The 21,194-nt window shown below is 52.2% G+C and overlaps 1 protein-coding gene across 5 annotated transcripts in view; it reads left to right on the top strand.

Annotated features, from left to right (window-relative positions):
• Cfap46 (cilia and flagella associated protein 46) overlaps nucleotides 1–19,977 on the top strand; it is a 92,419-nt gene extending 72,442 nt beyond the window's left edge. For 2 of the 5 annotated variants that reach the window (XM_076554685.1, XM_076554687.1), the window contains 18 exons: nucleotides 943–1,079; nucleotides 1,160–1,339; nucleotides 1,716–1,886; nucleotides 4,364–4,461; nucleotides 4,964–5,040; nucleotides 5,455–5,549; nucleotides 6,059–6,180; nucleotides 7,052–7,131; nucleotides 8,998–9,150; nucleotides 13,486–13,556; nucleotides 13,675–13,735; nucleotides 13,812–13,847; nucleotides 14,275–14,377; nucleotides 15,078–15,190; nucleotides 16,952–17,033; nucleotides 17,381–17,517; nucleotides 17,620–17,697; nucleotides 19,600–19,977. In XM_076554685.1, coding sequence (XP_076410800.1) covers nucleotides 943–1,079; nucleotides 1,160–1,339; nucleotides 1,716–1,886; nucleotides 4,364–4,461; nucleotides 4,964–5,040; nucleotides 5,455–5,549; nucleotides 6,059–6,180; nucleotides 7,052–7,131; nucleotides 8,998–9,150; nucleotides 13,486–13,556; nucleotides 13,675–13,735; nucleotides 13,812–13,847; nucleotides 14,275–14,377; nucleotides 15,078–15,190; nucleotides 16,952–17,033; nucleotides 17,381–17,517; nucleotides 17,620–17,697; nucleotides 19,600–19,721 — 1,916 coding nt within the window. In that variant the 3' untranslated portion in view covers nucleotides 19,722–19,977. Of the gene's footprint in view, nucleotides 1–942; nucleotides 1,080–1,159; nucleotides 1,340–1,715; nucleotides 1,887–4,363; nucleotides 4,462–4,963; nucleotides 5,041–5,454; nucleotides 5,550–6,058; nucleotides 6,181–7,051; nucleotides 7,132–8,997; nucleotides 9,151–13,485; nucleotides 13,557–13,674; nucleotides 13,736–13,811; nucleotides 13,848–14,274; nucleotides 14,378–15,077; nucleotides 15,191–16,951; nucleotides 17,034–17,315; nucleotides 17,518–17,619; nucleotides 17,698–19,599 lie in introns of all 5 variants that reach the window. The other 3 variants (XR_013045885.1, XR_013045886.1, XR_013045884.1) reach the window with 3 other exon arrangements.
• Nucleotides 19,978–21,194: the final 1,217 nt, after the last annotated feature.

Raw genomic sequence — 21,194 nt, 5'->3', positions numbered from 1 at the left:
TTGTCCTGAGTCTTCACGGTGTAGAGAGCATGAGACCAGTAAGACCCAGGCTGGGTGAGCCTGTGTTTACAGCTCCTGCCCAGGTCACAAAGTCAGGGCCTTGAGATGCAGAAGCCCAAGCCCCATGCCTGTCTATCCTGAGTCAGGGTCTTCATCTGTAAGACAGTGGGGAACACTGTCTCTAAATGTGCCATGGCCGCTGTGTGGAGTTCAGAAGGCTCCGGGAAACACAGCTGCTTCCTCCCAGGCCCTGGAGTTCGCGCCACCTCGGTGCGTTTGTTCCTTGTCCTCCTCCTCAGGTATGGCTTGTTGTCGCTGACCAGTTTCCTGACACCAAAGCCCACCTTCCTTCTCCCAGTCTTCCTTCTTGTTTTCCAGGCGGGATCTTTCCTCTAAACGTGTTTCCATGAAGCCTCCTCCTAAATTTGATGTGTAGAGCTTTCATTCTCTGAGTTTGTTTCCCAAATGCCACTGTGGTGTCTTCCTTGATCGGCTTGATGGCTCTAAGTAGCTTGTCTCAGTTTGAGGTTGCTGTCCTATCACAGGCATCTATACCTGATTGCTAGCCTGATGTCACTGATGATCTCTGTCCTTGGGGGTCTGTTAAGGCTGCTGGTGGCCAGGGCCTGGTGGATTTGGGCAGCATTGACACAACTTGGGTAAAGTATGAGAGGTGGCGCCCACAGACGCCAGCTGGGCCAGGGCCTGGCTCTTCTTCCACTTTGTGTGTGGGCCATTGAGAGATTACCTCTCCCTTTCCCTCCAAATTGATAACACCTTTGACCCCACAAACCCATGGCTCCTGATCACTTCCAGGGCCTACTGATCCCTACCATCTTACTGATCCCTACCATCTTCCCCTTCCCTGGCCTCTGAGTTTTCCCTGCCAACCAAGCAGGCATCCACAAACCCCTCCCACCACACGGTGTACACTGTAGGTAGGCACTAAGCAGAGCAGCCTGAGATCGCTGGAACTGGAGACCGATACAGAGGACAAGAGTGTGGAGACCTCTTCCAGGGACTCGACAACCTTGAAGGAAGCCCCCAAGGAACAAAACCGGAAGGGAGAGGGTCTGAAGGTACGCAGCACTCCCTGTCTGTCTCCTGGTGGCCTCTGCCTGAGGAGCCCCCCTTGGCTTGAACTTGGCTCTGTCTGCAGAAGAGGGCGGTGCTGGCCCAGAGGTTCCTGGCGCAGACATCAGAGGTACTGCTGCAGTGTCTGCAGGCTGCCCTGAGCATCAACCTTCTGGACATCGCAGCCACTGCCAGCTTGGAGATGGTGGAGTGTATTGGCATCCTGGATCCCACAACCACATGCCAGTTCCTGTCACTGTCGCAGGTACGGACCTCCTCTGCCCATCTCCAAAAGGGCCCTTGTCTGTCACCTTGTCTCTAAGTCCCAGGCGGCCACACTGCTCTCCATTAGACAGGACCAGGGTGACCCTGTGGCTGAAAGAAGAGATCCTCCCCTCCCACACACACCCCCATTCTCTGAGCCTTAGGTCATGCTAGTCCTCAAGTTACGGAGGCCAGCCAAGTACCTGTTCTTGTAGCTCACTGAACACATGCTGTGCTCACCCCGTACCCCAAGTCTCCATGGTGGACAGAGGTCCCGCAGAGGGTGGCCCACACAGACTCCCAGATGGCCTACTCAAGGCTCTGTCACCCTCTGCCCTTTCACACTGCACACACCACCCTCCTCTGCTCTGTTCCAGAGCTGTTCAACCTCAGAGATGATGCGGAACGTTTTGCTCACCGCCACGACCAATACCAGCAGCTCACAGCTGGCAGCCCTGCTGCAGCTCCACCAGCGACTGAGGCAGCAGGACTTGACCTCCACCAGCCTGTTCGCCAGTGTGGAGCAGAGGCTGGCCACCACTTCCAGGGTAATGGGCCAAGGGGCCTTCATACCTGCTCCTGGGGTCCGTAGGCCTCTATGCCCACTCATTAACCGCTAAGAGAACAGCTTCCAAGTGACGCATGCCTTAACCCTTTTAGCTGTGTGGGTCTGGAGACCACTCAGCCTCTCTGAGCCCCATTTGCTGTAGGTAACAAAGACAAGAAAGCTAAGAGAATTATAGTTCCTTCCCCTCACTTGCCCTGGGGAGCCAAGGTGTAGTCAGACTTTTTTCATCAGGACCACCAGCTCACAAATAATGACACAGAGACTTATTAGTGATTACGAAAGCTCGGCCGATAGCTTAGGCTTGTTTCTAATTAGCTCTTATAAGTTAAATTAACCCATTTCTATTCATCTGTGTGTTGCCCCGTGACTCATGGCTTGTTGTCTCATCTCAAGTCATCTCATAGCACCCAAAACTAATGCCGAGGTGAGGCCAGAACCCTACATCCATCCTGTTTGGCTTGAGTCAAATCATGGTGCTAAAGGAAATGCAATGAGCAGGAGGAAGGAGGAAAATTTAAGATTCCAAGGTCCTGTGGCCACCAGAGAAGTGGTGTGATTCACAAGTCTATGGTGACTGCCATAGTCCCTAAGCAGAGCCACTAAAACAATATGTATCATCATAACAGTAAAGAGCAGAAATCAATTCAAAAGAAAGCAAGTGGACTGTAAAAACCGATGGTTCTGTATGTAAAAAGCAGTACAGCCGTAGCTACACATCCACTATATTGGTAATGATAGTTAGTGCATGTTGAATGACACGATGCCAGAGACTAAGAATCAGACTAGATAAAAAAGGACCACAGACTCCCGATGCAACTACTTAGAGGAAGCACTTCACACACGAGGACAGAGAGGTTAAAAGTCAAAGGTCAGATGAGCAGACATGGTACACGGTGTCACTAGAGATGGACGGATACCTCATAATGGCACAGGGGACAGCTTAGCAAGAGGTCACTGTCTGCCCAGTGACACACACACCCTCAACAGACACAAAAGGGGCAGCAGGCCAAACTATCGTTCTTGAAGGGAAATGGTAGGCACTCTCTCCATCATCCACACAGCAAGTGTGATACAAGCCAGCTCTACACAAACAACCTGGAGGGCCCCGTCCCCGCTGACATCCAGATGTACCACTCCATGAGTGTCATCCTTCATGTTCTGCCCAAGTGTGTCAGTGTAACGAAAGCCAAGCAGGTCCCGGACACCAGCAGCCTGTCTCAGCTACTTTTTCCTATTGCCATGACAAGAGCACCATGACCAAAGCGACTCATAGAGGAAAGCATTGCATTTGAGGATCACGGCTCCAGAGGGTTAGACTCCACGACCATCACGGCAGGAGCGTGGTGGCGAGCAGATACGACAGAAGAGTAGCTGGGAGCTCACTGGGAAGGTTGGGTACTGTCGAAACCTCAAAGCCTACACCCAGTGACACGACCTCCTCCAACAAGGGCACACCTCCTAATCATACCTACTGGGGCCAAGCATTCAAATACATAAGCCTGTGGGGGCCAATCTTACTCAAAGCACTGTAAGTGGATGGGTACTCACACAGCAGAACACCCTGCGGCAAGGAGAGCTTGCTACCACATGGGGCTACCCACATTCCTGAGGTGGTCAACAGCCAGGCAGAAAAGCACACCACCAGCAACAGAAGTCTCTCCACCGCCTCTGTGTGGAGAAGCCAGGGTAACAGCTCTGCCTACCTCTTCACCTGCTGTGTGGGTACAGGCGCTGTGAAGAATCCCCCAGGTGCCTCGTGTGGGGTTTACGTGGTTCCCTGTTGCTTAATCTTTGACAAAAGTTTTCTAAGAAATGATTGTAGTTTTGCAAACCCAAAGTTCTATCTTGAAGCCATGAGCATTAGCAGCTCACACAGGAGATCCCAGGATACTCCCCAGGGCCCATGCTGGCTGCCTGCCATGGGCAGTGGAGACCCTGAAGAGTGCAGTGTCTAGGATTACTCAGATTATCTGTGTGCAATACTCACAGGAGGCAGAACTGGGGTTCTGGAGTAAACAGACCCCACCTAGGTCAGCAGCCTGAAGACTCAGCACTAAGCAGAAGCCCTCAGCTAGGCTGCAAGAAGCAGTAAGAACCTTATTTTTGTTTTGTTTCGTTTTTTCGAGACAGGGCTTCTTGGTGTAGCTCTGGCTGTCCTGAAACTAGCTCTGTAGACCAGGCTGGCCTCAAACTTGCAAAGATTCCCCTGCCTCTGCATCCCCAGTGCTGGGATTAAAGGTGTACCACCCTACAGTAAAGACCTTATTGAAGAGATACTATTTAAGGTTTCTGAAAACTGTCTCAGCAAGTGGGCAGAGTTGGGTATTTTAGAAGAGCCCGTGAATGTCTCGTGCCTCTGCTGCCCTCTTGTGGTAGTAATGCATCCCACAGCCCAAACAACCTCAGGGAGAGCAGTGGCCCTGCGTCCTGAGTGATTTCTCCGCCTGTCACACACAGGCATGGCAGAGCCTCTGTGTCACAGAGCAGCATTTCAACTTCCTGAATGAGATTCCACCCATGTTCCGGATCCTCTTTCTGCAGCACTCGAGAGACAGGTGAGGTCTCCCCCTCCCATCCTTGTTAATCTCTGCCCTGTGGAGAAGCCCAGCAAGAAGGCATGGGCATAGCCAGCTTACCACACCTCGCCTCCTATCCTGAGGCAGACTGGGCCATCTAGAAAGCATGCTAGACAGACTCAGTTAGCCCACTGACAGGCATGGGCACTTGTTCAATCCGGAGACGTGGGAAGTCTGGAAAAGGCCAGGAGGAATTTCCATGATGGTGGGGACTATATAGGGATGGAGGCACTCTGTGATCTGCACCCACACAGGGTCTTTCTGTTAGGTCTGTGCAGGCCTACACTGCTGGGTCTTTTGTAATTTCAAGTCTTACTTGGGTTGTATAGACTGATTCCTGGGCCTCTGCCTGGCAAAGTAAACGAGGAAAGGTACCTATTGGGTGCCAGCTGCAGATAGTCTCAGTAGGCTCCCGAGACCCATGTGCCTTGCTGTTTTACCTCCTCTGAGAATGGGCTTGTGACCTTCACTCTACCTGCAGGTCCTATCTGTATGGCGCTGCCTTTGAGAAACCAAAGTCCATGCCCGCACCCAAGGGGAAAATGATACCAGTGGGCGGTAAGCTTGGGCATGAGCAGGGTTCCTCTCATTGACTCTAGATGGGTTGCGGTGGGTGTAAGAAATCCCACCCATACCGCAGGACCTCTCACTTCCAGATGCGAGGGTGAGGGGAGGCTGAGCCCAGGTTAGAAGAGAAAATAGAATTATCACCATGTTTCTAAGGGATCTAAAGGATCCATGCCTCCCAAGAGCCCCCCTGTCAGTCACCGCTGTGCTTTGCCTCTGCCTGAACTTTCTGGGTACCAGCCCTGTTCTGCCCAGAGAGGAATGGGGGACTCCATGTGAAGACCTTCCCATCACATGCCTCACCTCTGAGACATCAAAGATGAATATGTCCACATTACCACCTGGTCACACACTCCTAGTAACTCTGCTCTGAGCCCTCTAAAGGCCATGGGTGTGTCTCTACAGGTCACTGCAAGGTCATGCGGGTGACTATGAGTCCAACTGCCTTCTCAGACCTGTTGACCAGGGTCCATTGGTTCCGGAAGCAGACCCAGACCCAGGTACACAGCCAAGATATGACCCTGAACCCAAGCACTTGAGGCCTAAGGCTCCAAGCCATGTTGCATACTGCAGTCTATCTCAGGGAAAGCCAGGGCTCCAAGGTTGGGTTGGGCCAGGTTCTGGGCCCAGATCTCAAGAGGATGAGGTGAAGCCCTGGGAAAGGTGGGGAGCTCTCCTGAGTCCTTGAGTTGAGTCGAGCCCCAGCAAAGGTATCCGGTTACCTCTTCTCTACAGAGCAAAGGGTTAGCTGTCCTGGCCTATCCCTACCAGCAAGATACCCCATAGTGTCAGCAGAGGACAGGGACAGGGCTGAGATGTCAGAATGGCCTCCAGAAAACCACTGGGCACATTGTGCTGGGAAGAACCAGAGCATGCCAATGCTCTATGTGGAAGGCTTGGCACTCAGTTCTTTCCCTGGGAGTCTTCTCAATTTGGTGGGAAGTCTTGATTGGGTGGAGGTCATGTCTAGACACCCCTGGACAACAGGCTGTGGTTTGGGTTGGGACAGAAATCGGACACCTTGCATGATGAGGAGCGAGACCTGTGCATGCAGAGGCTCAACAGCATCCTGGAGCACTTGGAAGAGTATATGAAGCCCATCACCCCCCTGTTCACCTTCCCAGAAGCCAGGTATCATCAGGTCATTTCCTCTGAAAGTCCCCAGGGGCAGCCAGCTTCCTGATGCCAGGTGACAGGCAGTTGTCTCTAGCTGAAGCAGAAGGAGCTAGAGACTGTTGTGCATGGGCTACAAGTCCCACAGTAACCAGAATCTTCCCGAAGTCTACAGGAAAGGTCGGCTGGGTGTAGCTGAAGGCCAGCTCCAAGCCCAGATCTGGACTGCATAAGTACCGATGTGAGCTGGGTAGCCAGTTGTGATGGGTAGAAAGCCAGAGCTGGTTTCTCTGATCTCCCTCCACGTGGAAATTGGTCTCTGAGTGTCCTGTTCCTACTAAAGACAAACATAAGAGCCTGGCTATTTTGTGTGTTTTGTAGTCAGGAATCCAGCTGCTGCAGCTGCTGCTGCTGTCCCTGCCCCAGTAACACACACCCCTCTCCCGGTCTGAGTGTGGTGTGGGAGAACTAGCAAGTCCCCAGGACTCAGCCGCTGGCTTTCGTTTTGGAAGAAAAGAAGGGCAGATGGAAGGTGGAGGTGGCATTCTTCTCCAGCAGCATGAGGCCATCCCGAGGGCCCTATCTGTTGACACTCTGTGAAATTCCCCTGGTACAGAGATGGCCCTCAATGATTGCTGGGTGTGGTGTAACACGTCTTTAACCCCAGCACTCAGGAGTCAGAGGCAGGAGGATCTCTGTGAGTTTGAGGCCAGCCTGATTTACATAGAGAGTTGTGGGCCAGCGAGAGCTACATCATGAGACTATGTCTTTAAAAAACAAAACCAAGCAGCGATCATTGGCCGAGGGACAGGCTGAGTGGTGCTTCTCGTCGTCTTCGAGTGTCTTCCTATGCTTCCTCCAGTCTGAAACCATTCACTCTGGATTTCAGAACACAGATGCCGGTGGCTGTGGCTGATCCCGGGAAACACAAAGGCAAAGAGAAGGAAAGGAAGCCATCTCTGCCTCTAGGTGAGTGGCAGGAAGGGACCCGCAGGGCACTGCTGGTACCTCCGGAGCTTGCGCGAGGACTCACCCTCCCACCGGGAAAAACCTGGGTCAGGACTCGTGGGTTCCATCTCCAAACAAGTCCCACACCTGAGTGCTGCACAGGATCCCTTGAGGTCCCCAGGACACAATCACGCCAGGCTAGATGAAAGGCCCTAGATCTCAACTTTCCTGGCGCTGTGACCTCATGTTGTGGTGACCCCCAACCATAAAATTGCTTTCATTGCTACTTCATAACTATAATTTTGCTACTGTTACGAATTATGATGTAAATATCTGTGTTTTCCGGTGGTCTTAAGCGACCCCTGTGAAAGAATCCTTTGGTGCCCAAAGGGCTTTCGAGTCACAGGTTGAGACCACCTGCCTAGAAGGTTCTGGGCACTGACTGACAGCTCACTGAAAGGCGTGATCAAACAGCAGAGCCATCCTGCCCTTTCTGGGCAAAGTGTCAATTCTTGACACACACAGTGCCCATAAGCAAGAGCAGTGGTGCTGTACTCAGCTCTCACTGTCCTGGCCAGGTGGGAGGAGGCGGCCCTGGTGACAGTCTGCTGATGTTTCTAGGCAAGATGGGCAATTGTCGCCCTGCCTTAGGGAGCTCACCAGAGGGAGCCACAGGAAGGGACTCCGTTGCATCCACGTGGTACCCGTGTGTGGTCTCTGCTAGTGGCATTGTACATGGGTACTTTTAGCACCAGCCTGCAGCTTTTATTCCCATTGGCATGGATGGGAGGATGCTCTTGATGCATGACTCCTGGCAGGGAGGTCAGGTGGGTGCCCTCTTGGCTGCTTCTTTGATTTTGCTAACCTCTCCTTTAAAATGCAATTTCTTGTCTTAAGTGTTGTCCGCTTTTCTGTCCCCATACGGAATTATTGACAGATGGCCAAGGGGATCGCTGCTTCCTGTGTGCCCCCCCCCCTCCGAAACCCCACAAACCTTCTCCCAAGTCAAGCTGGCCATATTGCCATGACCCAGACATAACCAGCACCATAAGACTTGCAAATTGCAGATAGGTCAAGCCTAAACTGGGGGGAGAGGAGGCTGTTCAGAATTACTGCAGAGACTAGGGAAGTGAGTGCAGGTCTGACACTCTGTGGTCAGGCTGCTCACCAACTCCCCCGCCCCCTGCCCCCCCCCCCCCCCCGAGAGAGACCTCTCTCCTGAGCTGAGTCCCCGCCCTGCGTTAAACTCTCAGGATTAAAAATAGAAAAGAAGAGTCACTGCTGGGTTTCAGGCAGGCCTGTTCCGGTTTTGAAAATTAAGAAAACACAGTCGCAGTGTCTGCAGCCTCGTCTCTGGGTACCAACCAGGCAGTACAGGCAGGCAGAATGGCAGTACCTCATCAGTCAGTGGCCAACATCTATGGACAGAGAGAGGCTACCAGTCGGGGCGTGAGAGCGAGCCTTCCTCCCAGGGCTCTCTGAAGGACCCACTGGTTTGGGGGGGGGGAGTTTTCATTTTCATCAGCCTGGATAGTACACAGCCTGCCTTGGGAGCCAGGTGTCTTGAGATGTAGCATCCTGTAAGGTGTACCAGTAAGTATTGGTCCAGGTCTCTGTCCAGGTCCACGTCATGAGTGTGATCTCACCATCAAAACCAGTATCTTCCTCGGGGACTCTACCACGTCATTAGTGTAGCGATGTCTCTGCAAGCTGAGCGGGGGGCCTCACTTTCCCCTTCTACCTCCATGCCAGGGACAGCTGCCCCCAGGCCAGTCACCTAGCCACAGACTCAGGGCTTGGAGTGATAAAGCCCAGGCTCCAGGGTTTGTCCTGTCCCCAGAGCTGGTCTCTCCTTGTGTCTGAGCCGCTGCCATTCCCATTCCACAGCGCAGCCTGACCCTGAGTACATGATCCTGATCGCAGACAGGCTGCTACTAGAGCTGCCCCTGGAGGGGCTCTCCGCATTCGACCAGGTCACCTCCCTGTCAAGAGAGTTTTCCCTCCAGATGCTGTGGAATCGTCTCCATAAGGAGGAGCTAGGTGAGTAGTACCTTAGCCACAGTAATGCTCAATTTTAAAATAGGAATTTTTAGGCCGAGCAACTGTGGCACATGCCTTTAATCCCAGCACTCGGGAGGCAGAGCCAGAAGGATCTCTGTGTGTGAGTTCGAGGCCAGCCTGGTCTACAGAGCGAGATCCAGGACAGGCACTAAAATGACACAGAGAAACCCTGTCTTGAAAAACCAAAATAAATAAATAATTAAATAAATAAATAAAATGGTAATTTTAAAATTATGTTTCAGAGAAAACATTGTTAACTCCTGTCAAAGGGTGAGGAGCAAGGCACTAGGGATGCGGCCCAGTGTGCAGTGCTTGGCTAGCATGTACCCTTGTTCCATGGCCCTGAGTTCCATAACCAGCACTGAAAACAACTACCAACTGTTTTAACATTTTCCTTGGCCCTTATTCATTCAAAACCATTTCCAGAATAGATACTTGAATCTGTGTTTCATGAGTGTTGACACCACAGCAAAGAAGAACCCTGCTGATTGAAAAACCTGGTAGCCAGAATCATTTGGCTAGATGTTGAGGGGCAGGGAGGGAAGGCAGACCCTCAGTCAGGCCTGGGCAAGACAGAAAACAAGGATTTGGGGACCATCGCCTGTGACATTGCAAGATACTCTAGTCTGTGAAAGTCCTCCAAACTGTTCTTAGGGCACACTGCCACTTTGTAGTACATGTTGGGCATCCACACACCATGTGAAGTTGAAAATACAGCTCAATGACAGAGCGTTCACCCAGCCTGAACAAGGCCCTTGGTTATAAACCCAGGACTGCAAAAAGAGAAAAGCATTCAGTGATCGATAAACACCAAATTAAGTTAAAAATCAATTAGACTTCTGCTGCTACTCCAGATAAAATAATATGAGCCATATTCTTCCATTCAAGATGACAAGAAACCGGAAAAGAGGAAGCAAGGTACCAGTCAACCCAGGACACGCCCCCCCCCCAAGAGAGGGGAGATACATGGTGTCTTAGTTAAGGTTTCTATTGCTGTGAAGAGACACCATGACCATGGCAACTCTTATAAAGGAAAAAAAATTTAATGGGGGTGACTTACATTTCCAGAGGTTTAATCCATTATTATTATGGTACAAAATGGTAATGTGCAGGCAGACATGGTGCTAGAGAAGAAGCTTAGATTCCTACATCTTAACCAGTAGGCAACAGGAAGTGGTCTGAGACATTGGGTGGTATCTTGAGCATGTATAAGACCTCAAAGCCCCCCTCCACAGTGACACACTTCCTCCAACAAGACCACACCTATTCCAACAAGGCCACACCTCCTAATAGTGCCACTCCCTTTGGGGGCTATTTTCTTCCAAACCACTACACATGACCCAGGCGCTTCTTAGAGTCTTGTGGCTCAAACACGGTCAAGAACAGCCCAGGAGGCTCCTGGACTCAAGACATGGAGCTTAGAGCCTGGAGGGAAAGCTGAGAAACTTGGAGACAACATAGCAAGAAGTAACAACTGCTTAAAAAGGCCTACAGAGGACCCCATGGAGGCCAGCAGAAGCGAGGCCAGCAATGGTGAACCCAGCGATCAGGGAAAGAAACAAGCAGCCGTGGAGCAAGGGGGTGATAACTTTTTTTTAATTCAAAAAATCTATTTAAAATATTTTTTAGCAAACACATAAGTGAAAAAAAATAGCAATACATGTGGGATTTTGTAACATGTATGACAAAGACCAGAGCAAGAGTTGGGGGGGCGGGGATGATGCGGGCTGTGCAAGGGCCCTGTGCCATAGCTGATGCAGGGTAGTGTTGCTTAGAGGGAGACTGTGATAAAATGCGAAGTAAGCCCTCAAGCAAGCACTAAGAACAACCCAAACCCCAGAGTTTACTCTAGATGGGCGTTGGTGGAGGGTGGGGAGATGAAGCTGACTGGGGGAGGCATACACCGAAACTCCACACCCATCTACGGCTAGGAGCATGGCTGCCGTTGAACAGGTTGGTGTGGATGGGTGAGGACTAGAGGCCTCCACGGATCAACGGATGAGCAATTTTGGGCTGATGGCTATACGCAGTGGGTGTCCCTCAGAGGAAATGGAATCAGCCGGGTGAAGGAACACCTGTTCTCCCATGTTTGTGGCAGCCCCATTCACAGCAGCCCAAGTGCCCATCACTGGGTGGATGGTTACAGAGGATGGACCATATCTACACAAGAGAGCACTATTCAGCCACGGAAAAGAAGGAGATCTTGCTTTAAGCCAACATGAAGAAGCCTGGAGGACATTGTGCCAGGCACAGGCAACAAGCTGAACACTGTGTCACTCACACCCGGGAGCTTATAAGGTTCAACTCCAAAGCAGAGAGAAAAGGGTAGGCAGGGGCTGGCAGCAGGGGGCTGCTGCTGGCCAAGGGCACAGAACCCCAGTGGGAGGAAAAAGCTTGAGAGCTCGGTTGAGTGACGTGGTGACGGTGGCCAGCGCAAGGCCTTGTTTTTCTTTTTTCTTTTTGAAAGTGGCGAAGTTTAGGTGGTTTTGCCAAGCAGCAGCAATGGGAGCGTGTGGTGACTGTTTGGCAGGTGCGGCTCCGCTAGGTCCACAGCGTGTGCATGCTTCAGAGTAGCCTGCCAAGTGCCAAGTGTGTTTGCGAATTCAAGTAAAAGATGAACGGTTCAATTAAATGTTTTAAATAAGTAATTAAATTAAAAGATCCACCATTCCAAATAGTAGGGAAGATGTAGAGGAGCATGCTTGCCCACCATTGATGGGAATGCTGCTGTTGGTGGGGATGGCACACAGGAGAACCACCCTGGGAAAGGGTCAAGGGCGGGGGTCATAAAAGGTTACACACTGGCCCACAGGTGACCCATGCACCCTCTCCTAGGTCTTTATACAAGAGATGAGAAGGCATGCTTAGACATAAAAACATTTAGGTTGTACAACTCCCTGTGACAGCCCAAACCTGGAAGCCCCTGAACTAAAACACTCAGTGTTGTGTCCTTGCAGTTTTAAGGATTTCATTTGGCTGGGACCGGTGAGGGAATGATGATATGACCACACACACACACACACACACACACACACACACACACACACACACACACACACACACACACAGGGGGAGGGCAGAGAAAGAGAGAGAGAGAGAGAGAGAGAGAGAGAGAGAGAAGCTGAGATTGGGTGGGCTGGCCTCCCTGATGGAGAAGCCACAGGAGCATACCGGAAGCTCAGCAGGGGAATTGCATACAGCTGGACGAGGAGGTGTGGTTATTACAGATAAACAAGGAGGCAAAATTATTATATAGAGTTAAACAAATTAGCTAATCTCGGGAGGAGGAGGAGGAGGGGAGCAGTCCTCAGACTGTGAATTCCTGGAGGGGAGAAAGCCATGGTGGACATTTTCTTAACACACTACCAACATCCACAATGGGACCAGAGGAAGGATTAGTCATTTCCTTCTGAGCCTTACCTTGGGTTATGGGGCATTTGCCATTTTCCCATGGCCATGCCCATGTCAACAGCACACATTCGTTAAGGTCTTCCTCTGCTCCCCACAACTGAGCAGCCACTTGACGGTCATTTGAACACCCACTTGGATGGATGGCACGTGGGAACATATCAGTGAGGAGATTGTGCCCAGGGAAAGATTCAAAAGAGGGCACACAGCAGATACCTTCATTTCTGGAAAATTCTGGAAAGTGCCAATTCGTTTCCACTCAGAAAGCAAATAAGTAGCTACTTGGTAAGAATAAAGGCCCCAGGAAATACAAGACTGAGATGTATCTGAGGGCCTGTGCGAAGGCCAGGTCTGACTCTGATAGAAGATCCATCAGCTCCAAGTACCCTCTTAGTATGTCCCTGAGAAGCATCCTTGGCAAAATGAGGGTGGCAGAGAGCCATGTCTATGCCTCAACCCCACTCCCTATGGAAGTCCCACCCTGGAAGGCAGAGAAAAGAGTGTCAGGAACAGGGTGGCAGAGGGAGAAGATGGTCACCGTGGGGTACGGAGCCAGCCACACGAACCCTCCAGAAAAGACCTGCTCACTGGGGAGAGCTAACACAGAAAAGACACAGGCTATAAGTCTATATGCAGAGACCCTGGGACCATCAGGGGCCCAAACACTACAGGCATTCTGCTGGGTGCCTCGAAGCCTGGGGCACTGGTCATTCCTGGAGATTTTCTTGGGCCTATGAAGCTTTGTGTTTCGACATGGCAAAAATTTAAAATCCCATTGTTCTCACCACTAGCAGATTCACAAAACTCAAAATTGACCGGAGTAGCACCCAGCACCTTCACGGTGCTGTGTGCCCGCCGATGCGTCACACCTGTCACACTTGTCACACCTGTCATTGTCCCCCACAGAAGGCAGTATGAAGAAAGAGGTCAAAAGCAAGGATATCAAGAAGAAAGGCCCAGGAAAGAAAGGCCCGAAGGTAGGTGGGTGGAGCCCAGGGGCCCCTTGCTCCCTCGGCTTGAGCTCGGGAAGGCTCACCAGGTCTGCCGAGGCCCAGCTGGTGGCCCCAGGTGTTGACACCTCTGTCTGTGTTGCAGAGCACCGTGATCAGGGTCGTCCCACCCGAATGCATCCTCATCGACTCGGACACTATCAAGTGTATCCTTTGAGGGGTGGGTGCTCACGGCCCCCAGGACTCTGCTTTGGTTCTTGTTTGCCCTTGACTCAGACCCAGTTGTCGTGGACCCTTACGAGGAGGCCGAGAGCAAAGGTGAGAACATCACATGGGCTCTTGGCAGAGAGGCCAAGGCCACCCAGACCTTGTGCCAGCTGCTCTCATGGGTATGTGGAAATTGCCTCAAGTAGCCTTGGAGTCTTGGGTCTGAACACAAGCTGACCACCTTGCCATTCTCAATACTTTGGGGCTGCCTCCCTCCTCCTCCTCCTCCTCCTCCTCTTCCTCCTCCTCCTCCTCTTCCTCCTCCTCCTCCTCTTCCCTCCCCCTGCATTCTCTTCCTAATGCTTATCCTCCTCGGCCAATTCCTCCACCTAAAGAGGAAAGGAAAGACACTAGAATTCCCACCTGTGCTTAAACCTCACTCCTCCCCAGCCTCTGTCCCATCCCAGTGTCACAGGGCCCCACCCCTCACGCTCCCACAAGGAAGCCGCAGCCCGTCCCTTCTCTATTCTTCCTGCAGAGATGTTGACTCCTGTCTCCATAACCCAGGAGATCTTGGATAAGTTCCGAGACTCATACACTGCGCGTTGGATGGGGCATCTGGGAAGCTACCACTTTCCAAGGTTGGGACCTGGGTCTCCAAATGCTGGCTAAAGAGGCTGGTGCCCTCGTGTGGCACCTCCCCTGCTGGGTGGATCTGTATGTCCTGTAGAGCCTCCAGGCACAGCACTAGGCAAGGGAAGCTGTTATAACCCCAGGGTCACTCGCCCACACATGATCTACCCCAGGTGACCTCAGGTACCCTTCAGGCCAGACCACCCAAAGAAGGTATGCTACTAGCATAGTTCCATGTCACTGGCCCCCGGCGGGCAGGCATTCTGTCATGCCTGTCCCTGAATGTGTATACCAGTGGGGCAGCGGGAGCCAGGCTAGTTGGCATAGGGGTACAGGAGAAAGCCTGTGCAGGGCTAGGGTGGAGCACAGACAGCAGAGCTGGTGGAGGTAGGACATGGAGGGTGACGAACGCCCTACCTAGTTCCGTTCTCCCATATTAGAGGTACTATATGCTTCCCAGGGCCAGCCCTACTGGCTTGAGATGTGTGCTTGTCCCTAGAATACCACTCTGTGTGGAGAAGTCCATCTGAGGCCAGCTATACACTAGAAAAACAAAAATAATTTGGGACCCACGGCATTATAAAGGGTCTTGTGTGGGTGGCGGAGGGCATTCCCGACTGGACAAACAGATCTGGAGGAGGGGGTCGCAGATGCACGTGCCTAGCCCGGGTGTGTGAGCCCACCCACCGAGGTTTTCACCCCGTGCAGCCAGACTGACTGGGAGCAGATACTGGACAGCTGCAGAGGCTTTTTCTTCTACGGGATGGAGGGCTTCCTGTCCCACCTGGTAGTGGAAAGACTGGTAGCCATGGATCTACAAGGTAAGGCCCCTCCCCTGTCAACAGCCTCAGCCAGGGCCTGTAGACACAGGTGAAGCCACAGGGAGAGGAGCTTGGCTGCTGTTGCTTGATCCAGAGTCCGAGGCTTGTGATGCTTCAGGAAGGCATAGAACCCTGCCCTAGTCTGTCCTCTACCTACCTGAAAACTGTCTCTTAACAACAATGGTCTGGCAGCCACAGGGCCACTAACCCTCTTGCTTGCCCTCAGCACCTCCTTACATGCAGAGGGCCCCTGTCCAGATCTCCAGATCCCCACAAACGAGAGGCAGCTGTCCAGTGTCACCTCCTATGGCCGGGCTGAGAGATCCCAGAACCCTTCCAGTCTGAACATGGGTGTTTTGGGGGCCTTGTTCTCTCTGTGTGTCTGTTAACAACAGGCCCAGGAGGCCAGTGAGTCTGGGAAGTGCTGTACCCAGACATCCAGGAACTGCAGGGGTCCAGAGGCCAGGTAGAGGACGCAGTACCAGGACTGTGCCGAGTACAGCGTGCTTACAGGCTCCTTGCCGGGAGGTTCGTGCTAACATGGCCCTGACAACACACAGCACTGCCGGACTGCAGCTCGATGCTCAGACATAGATAGGGAGGATGTGTGGCAATGAGCCGGTCTTTGTGGTCCACAGCCATCTCAGCAACATGTCCATAGACCCTTCTGGTGCATCCGCATTCCTTCCAGATGCTCCAGGGTCTTTTTCCCACTCATAGGAGGCTGCTTTTGTTGGGCTGCTCAGGGCCAGCCATCATGAACAGCCAATGGGTAAGCCTTTTCAGGACCTCAGAGATGGCCCTACCTCCCTCGTGAGGCATATGGCCCCTTCCAGGGTTATATAGCAACTGCCTGGATGCTCCTTCCACACCAGGGCACCCGTGTCCACCATGGCCACATGCAGACCAGGTCTACTTCCAACTCTTGGTAGCCTTGGGCATGCACTAGTCTTACATGAGTGGAGTGAGCAGAACTTGCATCATCAGAAACACCCAGAGAACGTTCCTTGTCCCAGTGATGGAAAATGCCCTCTTAGAAGAACTAATTCTCAGTGACATGTCACATAAAGTAGGAGACACATGAGTCATGTGCAAAAGTGGCCATCCTTCCTGGTGTCCACTGTCCCCAGGAGGCCATGTCCCCTCACAGATGGACATTTTCCCTGTGAGAGCAGTTGCCAAAGCCCATCTCAGGTCTCAGGGACAAGAACAACCTTCACCTCTGGTCCATGTTGGTCCTGTAGATAGTCATACCAAGGCCACACTCTGCCATCTGTTGCAATGAGCATGCCTGTCTAGGGTGGCCCACTCACACCCAAGTACTCATGACCATCTCACATCCCAGAAATCCTCACAAACTGAGGGGTAGTAAGCTTGGTCAGCACCCAGAGCCCTCTAATAGTGCACATGGTACCTTTGCCAGCCCCTCTTTGGGGCCAGCTTCTCATACCACACCACACCCCAGGTTAGCACCAAAGTTCTCTGTGTCTCTGTCTCTGTCTCTGTCTCTCTCTCTCTCTTCCAGCACCAGTATGGAATGTCAGAAGCTTCCATAAGTGATGAGGGAGCAGAGCCACCCATGCTAGGAAGAATTAGAGGTGGCCCTGAGTAGGCTTATTCCCCATTTCCAGTGTATACACTGGGTACCTGAAAAGAACCTGTTGAAAGTCCAAACCTCAGGCTGATTAGTCAGAGCGCAGCTCCCATGGGGATCTGGTAATGGTGTGGATGACCACTGAGGAGCCTCACTGTGTCCTGCAGAATGCCAGATGATGGTCCTGCTGGACTTGACAAGATCCCCTGAGAGCAGGAAGCGGAAGGTAGAGTCCACAGAGAACAAGAGGTACCTAGTGTCCTTGTGTCATCAATGGGGGGTGGGGAAGGGGGTGTAATGAGGAAGTGTTGGTATGGCTCACCCTGGATGGGCTACCAGAGCTGGCTGGCCAGCACCTTCCACCTCGTGGTACCAACTCCCTCTACTGGCAGGCTCCTTGCTAGGGCTGGGAGCTGCCACCAGATGGATTTGACAATACTCAGAAATGCTATTTTCTGTTCAATGACATGTAACTCTTGTGGGTAAGATTCAGAACTATAAAAGCCCTGGTCCACACATGTGTTCTGACAGCTGGTGTAGGGAAGGACAGAGGGAGGGCCACCAGCCCCTTGGTGCCAGTCCATGTGTCCCCACAGTGCATCACAGCGGTCCTTGGAGAAGCCCATCAAGACTGCCATCCTTCTCAGCCTGGTGGGGGTTGAGAGCATCGTGGCTAACCAGTGGCCCACGCTGCTGCAGGACAACGCGCTGAGGGCCACCATCCTGTGGGAGAGTGAGTGGGCACACTGGCTATCCCAAAGTCTCCTTGGGCTTTTGCAAGAAGCCTGCCAAGGATGTCCACAGCTCACCTGAAGGGACTTTTTCCCCCCCTTAGACCTGTTAGCATTTGGCAAGCCACTTGGGAAAACTGTTCGTCTGATTCAGAGGATAGGCAACGAAACAGTTAATCCAGGTAAGGTAGAGATTGCCCAACCATTTGCTTGTCTGTGTAAGTCGCCCTAGGTTACATTGCACCCCGTTGCCCTCAGGGACAAGATGTTCCCCACTTCAAGAGAGAAAAGAAAAGGGAGAGGGAAGAAGGGGGAGGGGGAGTGCCTGAGTCAATACACATTGCCCTTGTGGAGAAGCCAACCTAGTCTGCTCGGCCTCCGGGTGAGCTGGAGCTGAACAGGGGCATGGAGGAGCCCAGCCTCTAGCCCACCATATAGAGAAAGAGAGGGCGGGGGAGGGGGCGGATGGGAGAGTAAGCAAAAGAGCTCAGCTGTACTCTCTATGAAAAGATGGGGAGATCTGGGTGGTCCCTGCACTTTCCCTCTGCCCAGAGAGAGGACTTTGGGGATTCGACCACCTAGACTATCCTGTCCGTGGGCCCCAAGCAACCACCTGGTCTTCCTAAGCCAAGCCAAGGAAATACCCAGGAAGAGGAACTCCCGGACTAGGGGTGTGGCCCGGACTGGGGGTGTGGCCCGGACTGGGGGTGTGGCCCGGATTAGGGGCGTGGCTTGCTAGAGCCAGGAGGATCACCCTACTGGCATCTCCTGACCCAGGAAAACCTCCAACAGCCTCTAACCTAGGGAGTAAAGCTTCAGGGAGGGCTGCAAGATGTTGCTGTTTTAGATGAGACAAACTCCACCCACCCATCCTTCAAACAAACCTCGTGCCAAGATGTGCCAGCTGCAGTGAAAGAATCTGCAGATAAATTTCACATGTGGATACTAGAGTAAAAAAAAAAAGAACAGATAAAACTCTAGCTAATTGCATTTAGCAATACACTAAAGTGAAAATGTACCATAACTCACGAAGATTTATCCCGGGAGAGTGTAAAATTGAGAAATCTGAAATACATTCAATACAACTCAGCAGGAGATTAACTTTTGAAAAATCTTGCACTCCCCAGTGCCTGGGATGTAGTTGCCAGGGAAAAGAGGGGAGATGGATGTGTAAATGTATTTGAGTGGGTGAATGAATGAGGAGTGAATAAGTGGGCGAGCAAATGAACAAATGAATGAGGAGTGAATGTGTGAACTTGGGCGTGTATTAGTGAGTACACTAGTAAGTTGAGGGGTGAATTAAGTGGGTGAATAAGTGAGCGAGTAAATGAGTGAGTGAGGAATGAATGAATGAAGTTGTCAGTTAGTGATTGAAAGAATGAATTTGTGAGAATAAGTGAGAACAAGTAAATCCTGAGCAGTCAAGTAAAGTTAGAGAGAGCAGAGAGGCGGGCAAGGGTGGTGAAATCTGCCACTTCTTCCTAACAAACCAGAAACAGGACTGGGCATGACTCTGCCCACTCCGTCTGCGCTACAGAGTGGCCAGCATGTCGCTTTGCCGTAAATGGGGAAAGGGCAGACTGTGCAGGCCTCATGACCACCGCTGTCAGCGTTGGTCCCCTCCTTCCTGTCATCACAGAGGGCCCAACCTGAAGCAGGTAGCATGTGTTTGGAAGGAAGGGACCAACTGATGCTTATACCTGTGAGTCGTCCTGTCTAGGGTAGGGGTGCCTCGGGCATCACGGAGGAAGTTATGAGGCCAGTCTCCAGGTTTAAGGTGTTCCAGGGGAGATGGACAGGAAGTTTGGGGTCAGGCCCGATCACATTCTGGTGCTGTCATTAACAACCCATAGCCAGACCGCCATAGCTTAAAAACTCGGCAGCATTGAGGAGCAGGAGGTGGCCGGGCTTCTGTGGTCAGGCTGCAGGGAGAACTCATGGCCCCCTGCAGCCAGAAGCACCAACCTGCTCCCTGATGCTCCCCTCTCCATGGTACCATGCCCTTGGTGAGAGGTTGGGTATCCTGGCAGGACTCAGGCTGCTGCCAGAGAGCTCTGGGGCAGCTTATGTCTTATGCTCCACAGATGAGCCTCCCCATACCTCCAAGGAAGAGATATTCTCTGAGCTGCAGCCTCAGCACCTGGAGTCGCACCCCACTGCTCTGGGCTTGGTTCTGTACGGACTGCCTCACCAAGCCATCGTGTGAGCTAACCCCTGGAGTCTGGAGCCACTACCCCGAGCTCTACCCCTCTGAGGCTCCTCTCCGCTCAGGGCTTTTTTCCCCACTTTCTGGAGCTCGCCCCAGCCTTGACACAGCCTGGTGTCTGTCCTTCTGTCCCCCATATACAGTCCTGAGAAGACGGCTGTTGCTGGGTATACCACCTAAGCTCTTGTCTGTTAGCCCCCAGGTTTGTTCTCGGTTTCAGTGTTTTAGTAAACAACTAAAGTTTGCAAACAAATAAGTGTGTGGCGTGTTTCTGGAAGTCCAGGACAGGAGCTGGGGCATCTGGCTATGATCATCAGCACATTCCGGCACCATCAAGGCTTACAGGAGACGGTATCCTTGTGTGAACTGAGACCCACCATACCCACCCCACAGCTCTGGAGATGTGTGTGGTCCTCTGCCCCCTACTCTCCTGGCTGCTGTGGCAGGGCTCTTGGGAAAATACCCATCTTTATATATGATCCTTCTGCAGTTCCAAACAGGCTTTTCCTGACATGGCACTCAAGGGTGGTCCATGGAGAGCCCTTTTAACCATGGACTGCAAAGCCCAGCTGTGGATCTTCTTTGCCCATTCTGGCTCTCTGGCTAGGAAAGGAGGGAAGCAAAGAGCAGTCCACAGGGCAGGAGCTTGAAGTCCCAGTGTGGTCCATTAGCTTCCCTGACTGCCACCTCTGCTAAGGGATCAGGATGGGGCTGTTTCCCATTTTCTCTGCTAATGATGCAATGCTACAGAAAGAGCAGAGGGTCATTTCGCCTCCTGGTTCCGGTAGCCCAGGGGACTGTATCGAGCAATGGCCTTCTTGCTGAGAAGAGTTCTGTGTCCCACAGGTGCTGCACACATCTGACAGTGAGAGGCAGGGAGTATACCTTCCCTGGTTTCTGTCCTTCCTCTTCCAAAGCCACGAGGAGTCATAGGGTCCACACCACGACCTGGTTAAATCTCAGTCACTTCCCAAGCTGGGCCCCCAACACCCACTTTTCCACACCTCACACCAGGCGCTGACTTCGGGATACCAGCTCTTTTTTTTTGGGGGGGGGGGACACAAACCATCTCAGAAGTGGGACTTTTTCTTTGTTCTGAACTAGAATTGTGAACGCAAGGGATACAGAGCCACTGATAGCTGTCCCTTGTCCTGAGCCTTGTGGGGCCCAGAGCTGTCTCCTCAGAACTGGTGTCAGATGGGTATCCCTGGGGGAAATGTCACCCAAGGGAAGGACAGTCTGAAGGAGACATTCTTGACATCTGAGTGCGTCTCCAGAGTGCCAAGCCTGCTCGGTGGCCCCTGTGCCTTGCTACTTTGTACTCATCTTCCCTGCCTCTGGATGTGGACAGAGGGACTGATACCAAAGTTTCCTGGATCAGGACACATGTGGTCAAAAATGAATACCTACTAAAACAGCTGCAGAATGGCGATGTAGTCAATGTCACACAGCACTGCGCATGCCAGAAGAGGT

Source organism: Peromyscus maniculatus, chromosome 1 (genome assembly GCF_049852395.1).
Source record: "Peromyscus maniculatus bairdii isolate BWxNUB_F1_BW_parent chromosome 1, HU_Pman_BW_mat_3.1, whole genome shotgun sequence".
NCBI lineage: Eukaryota > Metazoa > Chordata > Mammalia > Rodentia > Cricetidae > Peromyscus > Peromyscus maniculatus.
This window is presented reverse-complemented; position numbering and strand designations above follow the sequence as displayed.